This window comes from Acomys russatus, chromosome 8 (genome assembly GCF_903995435.1).
Source record: "Acomys russatus chromosome 8, mAcoRus1.1, whole genome shotgun sequence".
NCBI lineage: Eukaryota > Metazoa > Chordata > Mammalia > Rodentia > Muridae > Acomys > Acomys russatus.
Window position 1 is genome coordinate 72,948,642 of NC_067144.1, and position 14,657 is coordinate 72,963,298.

The window sequence follows — 14,657 nt, forward strand, 5'->3', positions numbered from 1 at the left end:
TGTGGACTGCAGTTCAGATCTCTGGCACCTACACAAAGGTAATGACAAGATGAGAGGCCGAGAGAGGTACAGCTGCCCTGGCTCAAGTGGCAGGTGAGGCCAATGGGAAACCCTGTCTCAAAGAGTTTCTGAGAAGAGGCAACCTAAGTTGTCCTGTGACCTCTATGTGCCCTGTGCATGTGTGCATTCACACTCACATGTTGCACACACAGACATGCACATTATAGCATAATGTGATTTTTATTTGTTGTTAATTAAAAACTCAATTGAAAACACTTACAATATCAATTAAACTCAATCTAGTACTCATGTCAAATTGAGTACTAAAAGCACAGTCAATATATTATGTTCCAAATTATTCAGCCCACAACCTATAAATGCTTGGACGCAGGATGTTTACACACAGCTCAGTTTTGGGTGTTAAGTTGTTTGGCTTTGAGGAAGAACATTTTGTTCACCTCACTAATGGGGATATCTCTTAATGCTGGGATGGCGTCTTCCTGGTGGTTCTTCCACTGCTGGTTTTTAGCATAGTTATCTGCAAGAAAAGAAGAAAGCTCCGCTGAGCCAAGCAACTCCTTTCTGTAATGTCGCGGCTAGAGCGCCACACTGCCCACCAGGCTGGTATGAGGGTGATGGCGAACAGCAGTGCTAGAGCTGCAGTGAAATCCCTAACAAATGCAACTTAAGGGACATGTGGACAGTTACGTGGATACAGGCCACCAGGGACGGAAGGTCTGTCAGCAGGAACAGGAGGTGACTGGTCACACTGCGTCCAGTCAGGAGGCAGACAGGGATATTTTCTCCTTTTTATTCAGACCTAGATCCCATGGAATGAGACCCTCCACACTTCAGGTATCTTCTCACCTCAGTAAACCTAACCTAGGTTAAGTCCCATACAATGCTCTGACTTGTATCTCCATGGTGATCCTAAACCCCTTCAGGCTGGCAGTCAAGAGTAACCATCACGCCACGTTTAACGTGACAGAGTGCTCTCTGTCGGTGTATGTCTCTGAGGCCTAGTCTTGACTGCTCTCTGGTAAAGGCGCTAACACGTCGCCCTCCTCCAGCCCTCATAACCGTGTTCTACATAAGCTTACCTGTGATTGTGTGAACGGAGTCCAGTGGAGAGGTACTCATCATGTTCATTCCAAACAGGAGCGCATAACCAGTCACAACAGCAATGAGGAGGTAGACGGGCAATGCCACTGCCCAGTACCTGCAGGCGAGGACGCTAATGTACTCACAAACTGTCAAGGCGTCAGCCTCAAGACACTCCTGGGTTTAGACTGCTATTAAAGGAGCTGAGGCTGATGGGCAGCCGTACGGGGGTCCACTGAGAGGCTGCAGTCAACTGCTCTGCCAGGCCCTGACCTGGAGGCTTGTTCTGCTCTGTCCATACCACGGCTGTTTCTTCGGGTGTTCTCTGCCTCAGTCCCACATGACAAACTTACATTATTTCTTGACTTCCATCAGACGTTTTCTCTACATGTCCTGATATGAACGTGAGGCATCTGCTTCTCCCGCATACCTTCTTATACGCTGCGCTCTCATTGTGCAGTAGTTAAAGAGAGCTGACTATGGCAATGGTATTTGCAACTGAGAACCTCAGTGTATTATATTTTATGATTTTTTCCCTTGAAATTATACAATTCTGTCTTCCCAGTATCCACTATCATACTGCAGACTCAGATTCTTACATGCCCCCAGTTGTCCTCTCAATACAGTTAACCCCATTAAGTGCGCTATCTTGCAGGTTTTATTAATAACTTCCTCCCTTCTGTTTTCTCTGGCTAGAACCTCTAATAGCTTTCCCCACCATTATGCATTCTTCTACTTTCCAACTCTGCTTTCTGTTCTACAGTCAACTTTCTAGATAACATTTTAACTTCCGTGCTTATAACTTTTCAATGGTAATTAAAAGAAAATATTCCCTTGGACAGCATACTGTTCAGGATTAAACTCCTTTTCCTTTGAGTCTCTTTTCTTTTGCTTTTAAGGACAGACTTTCTTTAAGTGCCTGCTATTCATGGCAGTTTATTTATATTTAAATCCAGGTGATAAGTTGACAGGAAGTAAAGTGACAGCAGAAAAATCACCCTGGTCAGCTTCCTCAGAAAGGCATCTCCCACCTGTTTCTGCGAGAAAACTTACAGCCTGGTAAGGGAAGGTGCTGGAGGAAGGGGACCTTTGTCACTTAGCCTCCCAGGCCCTTATGCTTCACCTTTACAGCTAATTCTGGTAACCTCCAGACTGCAGACCCCAACACTTTCCACAGGGTGGAACTATTTTCTGAAGGGGGCAGGGTCAGGCTCCAGGTTTAATATAAGGAAGGGGACTCAGCAGGTCTAAGGCATTTTGAACACATTTCCCGTGCAGTGCAGAGTTACCATTGCCGAGAGATGATGAGATCACCAAGCTCTGGGGCCTTTTTGAAATTCCAAGGCACACATACTCTTGATGGCTTCCCTCTCCTACCACACGGAAAGCACCAGACTCATCCAGCTCTAAGAACGCCCCCAAACTTCGCAATGTCTTTTTATCTGCTATACTACTTCATCGCTGTGCACACAACTTTTATACTTTTAAAAGCTTTTTCAGCAACAGTGTAATTTTAGCAAGATTCTAGGAGGAAATGGAGATAAATGTGTTCGCCCCACCATCTTTAATTACTGGCATTTTGTTTGTTTGTTTTGAGGCAGAGTTTCTATGTGTAGCCTTGGGTGTCCTGGACTCGATTTGTAGAACTCACAGTGATCCGCCTGCCTCTGCCTCCCGAGTGCTGGGATTAAAGGTGTGCACCTCCACCACCCAGCCTAATTACTGACGTAATTAAAAACCTCTAAGAAGCCTTCAATCCCTGCTGTGGTACATACAGCTCCCGGGTTAAAGTACTTGTCACTCCAGTGTGAAGACCACGGTTTGGATTCCCAGAAGCCACTCAGAAGGCAGACCCAGGTGAGCTGGCTAGCCAGACTAGCTACGCTATTGAACTCTGCGCTCAACTGCAAGACCTCGTCCCCAGGAATAAGGCAGGGAGCATCAAGGAAAACCCCTGATATCAACTCTGGGCCACTGTGTGCACACACAGACACATAGACCTGCACATGCGATGTGCAGACACATGGGACACAAAATAAAAACAAGTTCAACTGCAGCACAGTTATCCGGGGACTTTGAAGCAGTAGTAACTTAAGGCTTGGGTTTTAGAAAAGAGTATTACCCTTCAGAACAGTACCAGCTCCACCCTTACTGAAGAAATCTTAAACTTACTTTTGAGGCCAGTACGTCAAGCCCAAGGAGTTTAACCAAGATTCAGGAACAAACGCCCACACAAGATAAAGTACTGCAGGGTAAAGACAGTAAAGAGAGAGAGAGAAGAAACAAACATCAGTACAGCACGATCCAGTCTATAAGGTTCAGACACAGCGCTTCCCCAAGGCATGCCTGACTCTCAGAACACAGGCTCTTCAGCCCCGTATTTGCACCACTCTTGTCACTCTTACCATAACTACCATCTTAGCAAGTTGTTAGTGTCTTAGCCCTCAACTGTACTCTAAGCAGTGTAACGGCTCATTATTTCTTGGCACTATTATTTTCACAGCATTTACCAATTTGCTTCTGCATTCTATGTGGTCAATAACTCTCCACAGGGGAAGTGTAATTGCATTTCGTTGTTTACAAAGAAGCCTGTCCCCTCTGGTTCTGGCTGTCTACATCGCATCTTCCCCGAGTGTCCGGGCTTTGTGGCCTCCTTCCAGCTGTCTCTGTGAAGTAACAACTGATAGGTTCCAAGCTTCTCTACACACACTTAACCCTCAAGACGATCCTGAGACAGGCATGTACATGCATGTACACATTATATATGACAAAGTGCTCTTCGGTTACATCGTCCGCACAAGGTATGTGGTAAAGACAAGTTTCCAGCTACATCAGCGGTGATGTTTTTTTTTTTTTTTTTTTTCTTAAGAACAAAGTGTTACAGAGCTTGTCCAGACTGGAATACAGTAGCTCCTGAAGAGATGGCGGCTGTTTTCCTTATGTATCTGGTGCTGAACACCGATGGTGAGGCTGATCTTTTCCCTACCCTGTGGTAAGTGCTAATGACTGTGTACTAAGAGACAGCACATAGCGCATGGGAAGGGTCTCTCCATCTCCTCCTCACCCCCCTTCCCCATAGCGTGGCTTCCTTTCACTTATCTGTCTCCTCCAATCATAAGTAAAACTCAATGAAAGCAGACAAGGCTTGGCTGTTTTGTGATTCCCTGGCCCTGACACTGCCTGGTACATAATAAGTGCTCAATAAATTCTTGAATTAACTTTTGGTTTTATCAACATGCTTGTTTAGTTCCTAATCCTTAAAATCCTCTTTGAATAGGAAGTTACAGAATCAAACAGCTAAAGCCTATTTAATAGTTTCTTTGCATGCATTATCTGAGTTAACACAAGAGTCAGAGCACGGCTTCAGCCCCGTACAGCCCTCCAGACGCCTGACCTAATTCCAGTCCTGCTGCTTATCAGCTTTGTGGCTTTGAGAAGTTACTTAAACCAAGTGCTGCCATCTTTAAAGTGAGGGCAGCAACGCAGACCTACTTCACTGGGTCGCTTTATGGGAGCGTCAACAATGCGCATTCCCCTTTACACACGAGGACACTTTAGACCTGCGTGAGCTAACTGCTCTCAGGCCAAACGATGGCTCCACGAAAGAGCCAGAATGTGAACTCGGTTGTAACCTCCTCCACCGATCCAACAGGTACAGCCAGGCTAACACTTTTCATTTAAGAACTCAGCACACAGGTTGGAGACATGGCTCAGTGATTAAGAGCATCGCCTGTTCTCTTCCAGGGGTCCTGAGTTCAATTCCCAGGAACCACATGGTGGCTCACAACCATCTGCAATGTAATCTGATGCCCTCTTCTGCAGATAAAGCACTCATATACAGTAAATGAATAAATTTAGTAAAAAAGAATTCAGGACACCATCAGAAAGCTGGATTGGGGCATGTGGCTTTCTTCTGCTTGAGTGCCTCATATTTTCTAGACTTTTTGTGGAGGGACAGTGATCCTGCTGGTGTGAGTTGGCCATTTTCTTCAGCCATTATCTTCTTTCTTCAGCTCCAGCATGCTGCCCTGGGAACTATAAACCCCTCACTTCCAAGCCTTCACAGCCCTTCCCCTTAGGGACCCTTCCTGCCTTCTTCTCTGAAATAACTCCCTCAGGGAAGAGGATTTTTTTTTTCAAGACAGGGATTCTCTGTGTAGCCTTGGCTGTCCTGGACTCACTTTGTTGACCAGGCTGGCCTCGAACTCACAGAGATCCTCCTGCCTCTGCCTCCTGCGCCACCACGCCCGGCAGGGAAGTAGATCTTAAGCTCTACTAGCTGTGGGGTTATTCACTTAAGCATGGAGCCTGGTGCTGGATAAACACTGGAGATGAAACCTAGTACCCGATACACAAACACTCGAGCAAACAAGGTTTCCCTCAGGACTCCTTAAGAAGAGACATAGGTAGAAAGAACCAACACTGCATGCGTGTCCATTCTAAGATCCAATGCATTATTTCCTGGTCCTCCAATACCAGAAAACGGCCTGGCTGTCCGTCATTCCAGTACTTACTGAAGCCAAACTGAGAGCTTAGGAAAAGAACAAAGCCATAAATCGCTCTTTCTGGCAAAGGCGACGGTGAATTTTCCACCATCTTCCCTGTGGCTTTAGGCAAATCTGTGGAAAAGGAACACAACCGTCGTCAGACATCTCCCGCCCCCCGCCCCTCTTCACCACTGGTGTATTACATAATCTCATCACTGTGCTGCGGACACAGTCACTGCGGATGCTCGCGCGCTCCCGCGCGCCCGCCCCCACCGAGGGTCCCCTTCAGGCGCGCGCGCGGGCAGCTGACGGGGGCGGCGGCGGGAGAGCGCGCTAAGGGGCAAAATGCGCCGCTCGGACATTCTGAGGAGAAGACGGGCCCGGACTCGCCCCTCACGTGAGGCCCGCCAAAAAAAAAAAAAAAAAAAAAGGAAGCCCTGGGCCTCGCGTCGATCACCGCCGCCCACGCTTCCCTCCCCCCCGCCCCCACCTCTCAGCCCCCTCAGCACTCAGCCCTTTGCGCAGGCGCTGCCCAGAGAGCCTCAGCAGGGGCAGAAAGGAGATGTAAAAAACCTGAGGGAAGAGCAGGGGCTCGCAGGGGCTCGCGGGGGCCCCGCCGGTTAGCGCAGGCGCACCGCGGCCGAAGCGCGGGGAGCTGGAGCGGGCTCTGCACCTACCCCGCGGGGCCGAGGGGGCGGGGCGGCGGCCGCGCATGCGCGCACGGGGCCCACGTGACCCGCCTGGCTCCCGGAGCGGCTAGGCGCTCGCTCGGCGGGTCCGCTTTGACGTGGAGGGGCGGCGGCGGCGGTGGCGGCCGCGTCCGAGCCTCGCGGGCTGCGGGCCCGGGTGAGTGCAGACCCAGCGCGCGGCGGGGCTCCCGCCGCAGCAGACAAGCCCGGGCATCGGGGCGCTCCACACCTCCCTGCGTGGGTGTGTGGTGAGTGTGGGTTTTGCGCCTCGCTGAGGCGCCCGTGCGCGCCGAGGGGGGTGTGGCCGCCCCTGCCCCCCGGTGGGTGTGTTCCCTTTGTCCGGGTTGTCCCTCGGGTGTCCGTGGCATAGGAGTGGGCCTTTTGTGTGCGCATCCCCCGGCGCGCACATCCTGAGCGCTCGGGGGACGCACCTCGGTGCCCGCGGCTGGCCCGCTTTGTTCCCGTGCGCGCCCTTCCCTGCGACGGCGTGGGCGTCCTTGTCCTGCGTGGATGGGTGTCCCCCCGCCCCCCGGTCCCCCGGCCTTGGTCGCTGCCTCCCCTATGGTGTGCGCGCCCCCGCGGCTGCGGCAGTCTGCAGTGGCGGGCGGGCGCGCGCGTGCGTCTCCGCGTGTCCCCAAAGGTTCGGTGCGCGGGGGGCCTGCGGCGTGCGCGGGGTTTGCTCGCGAGGGCGCGCGGCCCCTGGTTTTGTGTGTGTGTGTGTGTGTGTGTGTGAGATGCGTGTGCGTGATGTGTGTGCGTGTTGTGTGTGTGCGCGCGCGCGCGTTTCCCTGCGTCCTCACCCCGGGAGGGATGCGGAGCTGCCCCCGCCTGCAGCCTTGTGCAACGCCTGCCCCGGGGGCTGCTGCTGCTCGGTGGTGGCGACGTCACTGTGGCCTGTGCTGCCATTCCTTTGCGGGGAGGGAGGGAGGGGCAGCCTAGGGGGACAAAGGACCCAAATGAAGCTTGAGTGCCACGGTTACCTTTTCCAGAAGCTTCTAGCTTCCAGAGGTCCTTCAGTTTGCAAGTCCTTTCCGAAGTATGTGCTTTATGCCTTTCACCAGGCAGTCTTGCAAACGGGTTATTTATTATTTTATAGCAGCCGGTCTCTGGATTGTGGCGGAGGGAAACGGGCGAAATCTTAAGGGCACTACTGCTCTCTCCGGGACAGTTTGATCACAACCACAGCTCTAGTTAGGCCACTTTATTTCAAGAACTCGGTGTCTTAGTTTAAGGAAAATGGGTTTGTGATAAGGACACTTGGGAGAAAAAGGTAAAACCCCCTCAGGGACTCAGTTGCTACTACTGTGCTTGTCAAGGGTTTGTGCTTGGCTCAAGGGCTGCGGTTTCCGTTTCTCTCGTTCAATTTTCTTACTGTTGCCTAATTTTCCTTTTTTATTTTTCCTTTTAATTTTGGGAATACTTCAAAGATTATAAACATAGGGGGATCTAACCAAACCAGTCCATTTTATTTTATTTGTTTATTTACTTTTGCCAAATTTACTTAAAGTTCTTACAAAAAAAAAAAAATGTGGAGATGCTGAGAGTTCGCCCCTCCTTACCTAGAGATAGCCACTGTGTTCAGGTCTGTGTGTATCGCTTCAGTGCACAGTTTACAACTTGGCAATGGTGAATATATAAACAATGCATAGTATTGGTTTTTAAACTAAAGTGGTATAAAATTGTGTCTTTTTGCAACTTGCTTTTGCATTCAGCATCACACTTTGAGATTTGAATAAATCGAATAATTGTGCTTTCTTTGAATTATAATTGTTGGTATAGTACTGAATTGTATGAATATACCGTAATTTATTTTTACTGTCTTCTCTTGACAGACTTTGGAATTGTTTACAGTCTTTTCTCTTTAAAGCAGTCCTGCAATAAACATCTCTGTACTTGTTTGCTCTGTGCACTTTGGAGTTTCTCTAGGAAATATACTCACTCACAGTTTTGCTGGGGAGTAGAGTACATATGACTTCCACTTAAACAGGTGCCATAGAAGCTGCCCAGATGGTTTCAGTGCGCACTGGTATTGAGAACACCCATTTCCTCACATGCTTGCTAACAAACTGCATTTATTTTTCCTTCTCTTTACTGACCATCTTCTTTACGACTTTAGCTAGCTGCTAAATTTGCATATAGCCTGGCTTCTGTCTAGCCATGTGACAGCAAATGGGTTGATCTCTTACAGCTAAGTGGTCCTTATTGAATTTGGTCCTGGTAATGTGAATTCCAACGAACATTTGTTATGCACTGTTGCTATGGTGGTGTAAAGATAGGGCCTCATGGTATGTTATCTCAGGTAGCACGTGGCCTGACCTAATGGAAAGCATTTCAAAGGCATGATGTTTTTCTTTAACTCCTTTCCTCCTTGATGATGTATTTGATTTATTCAGAGTACATGTAACATATATTGCAACAGTGAAGTAAAACCAATGAACGCGACGACCTCCCGGTGGATCCAAGACGCAAGCTAACCGACGCCGAGTGTGCGTCCACGCTCAGAGGTGATTATTCTGAGTTCATGTTGTTACTGCATTGTAAATGCTCGAATCAGATTTTTGTGTTATCATTCAACCCTGATTCGCATGTGTGGTTTCTATGTCTGAGGAAAGAACCCTGTTTTGGGTCTAGACTTCTGATGCTTGCTTTCACTCAGTGCTCCTAAGTAACTGATATTCAGGGTAGATGTAAGTCGTGACTCTTGGCTGCCGGTGTAATGAGGGGTGACTGCAGCGCAGTGTATGCATGTTCCTGTTGGGCGTTTGACTGCTCTGTTTTCCCATAAGAAGAGTAACCGGCACACCCTGGGAAGAGCTATGGTATAGCTGCAGGTAGGAAACCAGAAGAATAACTTAAAATGCTGTATTCACTTCTGGAGAGGCCTCTTTTAATCCCAGCACTTCCTCTGTCCGCTTATTCAGAGAATTGGCATATGTTTTTCCTTTTTTTGTTTTGTTTTTGTTTTTTTGAGACAGGGTCTCTCTGTATAGCCTTGGCTGTCCTGGACTCACTTTGTAGACCAGGCTGGCTTCGAACTCACAGTGACACGCCAGCCTCTGCTTCCCAAGTGCCACCACCCAGCTTTTTTCCTGTTATTTCTCAATGTATATAATTACTTTTATTCAACTCAATTGTATGGGTAAAACTAGCTATAAAACCTAGAACATTTTGACACCTATTTACTTGTGTGGGTGTACGTGCCATGGCACATGTACGGAAGCCAGCAGACAACCGCGTGGACTGAGGGATTGAACGCAGGGTGTCAGGCTTGGCGGCAAGTGCCCCTATCTATTGAGCCATCTTGCTGGTCCAGTTATCCATTTAGAAGAGTCACAGTTTTGCTTTAAAATGTCCTTATGATACTCTAGAAATTCATCCTTGGCTGTGCTGAACTTCTTTAGACTTTTTTAGCATGTGAAACATACATAATTTTCAAAAGCATTTTTGATGCTTTGTGAGCAAAAACTAGGTTGGAGCTGCTGGCATCGCCAGCTGCCTGCTAACTGGCATTGCTGGTGTTCCGGGGTATGAATGTTCGCATTTGTGCAGTGATTTCACACTGGTTCTGCAGTGGTTGTACCAATTTGTGTTTTGGCTAATAGTTTTGTCAGCTTATGTGTCTTGGTCAGCATTCTATGGGAGTTACAGTTGACCTGCCACCTGTCCAACACTTGTTATCTTAGATTCCTTAATATTTGCCCGGAGAATGACAATGGTGTATCTTTGTGACTTAAGTTCGCATTTATTAACAAGATTCAGAACCTGTTCATATATTTACGCATCTTGTGTTTCCCATGTTCTGGTGAAAAAACAGGATCGAGTTTTTCCACCCACTTTAAAAAAATCCTGAATTGTCTTTTAAAGCTGACAAACTGTTAGCACTTTTTTAAAAAAATGTGCATTGAAAAAAAAAAACAAGTGTATGAATAAATTAATAAAATATATTAAAACAAAAAACAAGTAGCCGGGCGTGGTGGCGCACGCCTTTAATCTCAGCACTCAGGAGGCAGAGGCAGGCGGATTGCTGTGAGTTCGAGGCCAGCCTGGTCTACAAAGTGAGTCCGGGACAGTCAAGGCTACACAGAGAAACCCTGTCTCAAAAAACCATTAAAAACAAAACAAAACAAAACAAAACAAAAAACAAGTGAAAGCGTTCCACTGCTAAACTAGATCCTACGCCCCAGTACTTAGTTTTAGTGTCATCTAATTGGAAATGACCCTTGCTCTGGACTTAAGATGGTTGCTGTGTTTCTAAACTTCATGATCCGCCTGGACAGTTCCATGCATGATGTGGGTTAGTGATCCACATTCATCTCCTCGGGTGTGGCTCTATATGCTGGATTTGCCTGCTGTTTATCAGAGCTGAGTTTCTGTGTATGGGCCTGTTTCTGGCTTGTCACCTAAATGCTATCTGTTCATATCCACACTCTCTTAGTTATTACCTCGCCATTGTGGCTTTTCCTGAAATCTGTTTTTCGCTTTTCTTAGGCATAGGATCACACTGTGAGGCACAATGTTTGTTTACTGGTGCTGGGATTCAACTCGGCCTTGTGCATGCTAGTCAGGCACCATGCCCAGAGCTGCAGTCTCAGCCCTTCAGCAACCTTCTCGCCAGGGAACTGTTGAGTCTCACCTGTTCCTGGACTTTGACCCTTAAGAGTTAGTCAAGAAAAACCCTTTAGGGCTTACTTGAAATCAATCCATTCAGTTTTGTGGAGAATAGAGATTGGTTATAAATAGCACTTCTTTCTGTTTGTTGTTGTTGGTTTTCATATTTGGAACTCCACTGGCATTTGCAATGGTGATATGTAGATTCCCCTTCCAGCGTACTGTGTGTGTTTTCATGTTCTGGCATGCCTTTAGATTGACGTGCAGTTGAAGTGGTGACAGATGTTCTTCAGAAGGGACTGTAGTGCTCCTACAGGTCTTGTTCCCGATGTCAAGAAGCTGTTTTCCCATTAACAGTAGCATTTGTTGGGGTGTTTTGTAGATTGTCATGTTAGCGGAGGCTTTGCCATTTAGTCATGTGCTTTTCTGCATTTTTTGAAAATTTTTGTTTCATCTTTTCTGCAATCCATTAAATGAAATTAATTACAAATTACATATTTTTATTTCGTATGTATGGTTGCTTTGCTTGCATATATGTTTTATGAACCAGTTCTGTGCCTGGTGCCTGCAGAGGCCAGAAGAGGGCGTTGGATACCCCTCTGATTGGAGTTAGAGGCAGTTGTGATTCATCATGTGGGTGCAGGGGACTGAACCCAGGTCTTCAGCAAATGCAGCAGAGCATTTCACTGCTGAGCCGTCTCTACAGCCCTCCAAATTATGGATGTTAATTAAATTTTTATTTTATTTTATTTTTTCTGGAGATAGATCCAAACTGACCTTAATAGATTGCTTTTGATTTTTGCTTGTTTGTCTGTTTAGTTTTGGTTTTGTTTTGTTTTGAGACAAAGTTTCTTTGTGTAACATTGGCTGTCTTAGAATTAGCTTGGTAGACCAGGCTGGCCTTGAACTCACAGAGGTCCGCTTGCCTCTGTCCCCCAAGTGCTGGGATTAAAAACATGAGTTATCACTGCCTGACTTGATATGTTTTATTCAGGACTGTGTACCTGTTTATAAACAGGGCCTCACCATCCAGCCCTGGCTGTCCTGGAACTCAAGGTCAGGCTAGCCTCAAAGAGTGCTGGGAGCAAAGGTGTGCTTTCACAGCCTCGGCCTCTCATTCTTCTTTTTGGCTGTTGATGTTGGTGCTGAGGGTACAGTAACCAGCCAAGTGATCTACTGAGTGATTAGTTTGCATTGGAGTTTCTTAAAATTTTGTTGGAACTTACACAGTGCCTTGGATAGTCTCGTGTGTGCACATTTAGGTAGTTTTAGAAATTTATTTCAAAAATTTAAGTTACTAGTACCCAATTCATGGCATTTTAATTACTTAATTTTTGTTTTATATGTTCTGCCTTTATTTTCTCTTTTCTCATGTTGAATATTACTTAAGCTGTGCCTCTCTCTTCTCTCTCTCGATTGTTTTTGTGACACTGGGGCTCATCCTGTAGCCTGGCCTCGCCTGGAACTCAAGTGTCCAAGGCAGCTTCAAACAAAGGATTGTCCTCCTGTCTCTGCCCCTGAGTGCTGAGATTACCAGCCTCAGTCTCCATCACTGGCTCTCTTTTTCTTGGTTGGACTTGCCAGGAGTTGATCTATTTTGCTAATTTTGCCAAAGGAGTAATTTTATCTTATTTTTTAAATGTATCATTGTTAAATACACTGATTTTTTTTTTCATTGTCTTTATTTCTTAACTATGGTGTCAAAATGTGGTCTTCATTTCACATTTATGAAAACAGTTTTTAACCCATGTTTTATGGTCTGTCTTAAATAGAATTTAATAATTGCTTGTGAGTTATTTTAATGTTTCATGTGCATATGTGAAGTTTATGCATTTGGTAATTGTTACGTATCTGTTAGGTAAAGATTAAAAATTGTATCGTTTGGTCTTGATTAGTTGCCTTTTCATCCTCCTCACCTAGGACTTCTCACGTCTCTTCAGTGTGCCAGGGTAGAGTCAAGCTGGTGGGCTTACCTTTGTTCATTGACCAGCCCGACTCTTGCCCGGCTGACACCCAGGCCTTGTTAGTAGTTGCATCAGTTTTTCTTGCTGTGTGTGTTGAGACTCCGTCATTTGATGTATGCGAGCCTAATATTGATTTCCTAGTGGATCCGACCTGACCCGTGCCCTATTGCTGTCCATCCTTCCATTTGCCTTAAAGTCTCATTTGACAGAAATTACCCAGAATATCGTTTTTCTTTAACTTTAGCTATTTTAGTTTCTTTACAATTTAGTTGTTTTTTACAGACAACCCTTCAGACAATATGTCTTTTAATTTTTAGGTTTAGAAATTCTTGTTTAGTTCAAATCTCTTGATTGGTGAGCAACTCATTTTTAAATCTAAAATCAATATTATTTTACCCTTTAATTGGAGAAGTCATATTGGTACAGTTCAAGGCCCTTAAAGTCTCTTTTCTGTTAGTATAGCAAAGATATGTAATATTTTACCAGCTTTATTTATGGTTTTTTTTTTTTTTTTAGAAGAAAATGCTGTTTTAGTTTAGCTACATTTGATTATCTTTGGGAGTGTCTCATTTTACCCCTAAGTTTAAATATACTATTTGCATTTTTTAAGGTTCCCTAAAGAGATGGAAACAGAACACAGAAAGAATATATATTTACCTCTCATGTTCTCTGTCTGTCTGTCTCTCTCTTTCCCTCCCTCCCTCTCTTTCTCTGTCTCTCTCTCCCTTCCTCCCTCTGTTCTTCCCTCCCTCCCTCTCTTTCTCTCTGTCTCTCCCTCCCTCCCTTCCCCTCCCGTGTGTATGTGTCTTACAGGCTGTGGTTCAGGTAGCCAACACTAGCTGTCTCCCAGGGGGAAGGGAGAGAACGTGTTTGTGCAACCCACCAGGCTGAGTCTAGCACTCCCTGTCTGGTGCTGGCATTCTACAGAGCCGCTGGTCTTCAGTCTACATTGGAATCCCGAGTGTGTAAGTTCTAACACCAGGGAAGGAATGCCTCAGTAACGGGTGGATGAACTTGTTGGTTAGAGTGAGAGCGAGCAGGCAAAAGCAAAGGCTTCTGTCTTCCATGTCCTTTTATGTGAGCTGTCATCAGAAGATGTGCTCCAGATTTAGGGTGGGTCTTCAATCAAGAAAATCCTCACGGCCACGCCCAGATGCTTGGGTTTTGGTTAATTCCAGATAATAGTCAAGTTTACAACCGAAATTAGCCATCACTATTTTTTAAAAAAAAAACATTTACTTAAAAATTTTTTCCATGTATGTGTGTGAATATATGCCACATGAGTACAGGTGTTGCTGGAGGCTGGAAAGGCTGTTGCTGCATTCTACTCAGCTGATGCGGGTGCTGGGAATTGAACTCTGGTCCTCTGGAAGAGCATGAAAGTGTCCTCAACCACTGAGCTGTCTTTCTAGTTCCTACTTTTTTAATATAAAATTTTGATGCATGGTTGATCTTCGTTCTGAATTTTGCTTGCTTGTTTGTTTTTGAGACAGGGCTTCTCTGTGTATCCTTGGCTGTCCTGGGCTTGCTTTATAGACGAGGCTGGCCTTGAACTCACAGAGATCCACCTGCCTCTGCCTCCTGAGCACTGGGATTAAAGGTGTACACCACCATGCCTGGCTAATTTTGTCTTTCATTAAATCTAGATTAAAAGATTATAAACCCTATGTTATTTTAATGATTCTGATTTTTGTCTGTTTTTCTGAAACTTTAATTGAACATGTGCATTCCTCTCTTCCTGGGTTTCTTTCCCTCTTTCGTAATTTTCATCTTCATTTCAGCTGGATGCTAGATAGTTTTCATGAGTT

General features: G+C 46.0%; 1 protein-coding gene across 1 annotated transcript; it reads right to left on the reverse strand.

The window, feature by feature from the left end:
* Positions 1-313: 313 nt before the first annotated feature.
* On the reverse strand, positions 314-5,801 carry Pigp (phosphatidylinositol glycan anchor biosynthesis class P). The gene is given in 6 exon segments (XM_051150288.1): positions 314-538; positions 1,101-1,219; positions 3,274-3,346; positions 5,616-5,718; positions 5,720-5,767; positions 5,769-5,801. Coding segments are annotated over 6 exon segments (507 nt in total). The 3' UTR covers positions 314-407.
* Between the last annotated feature and the right edge of the window lie 8,856 nt (positions 5,802-14,657).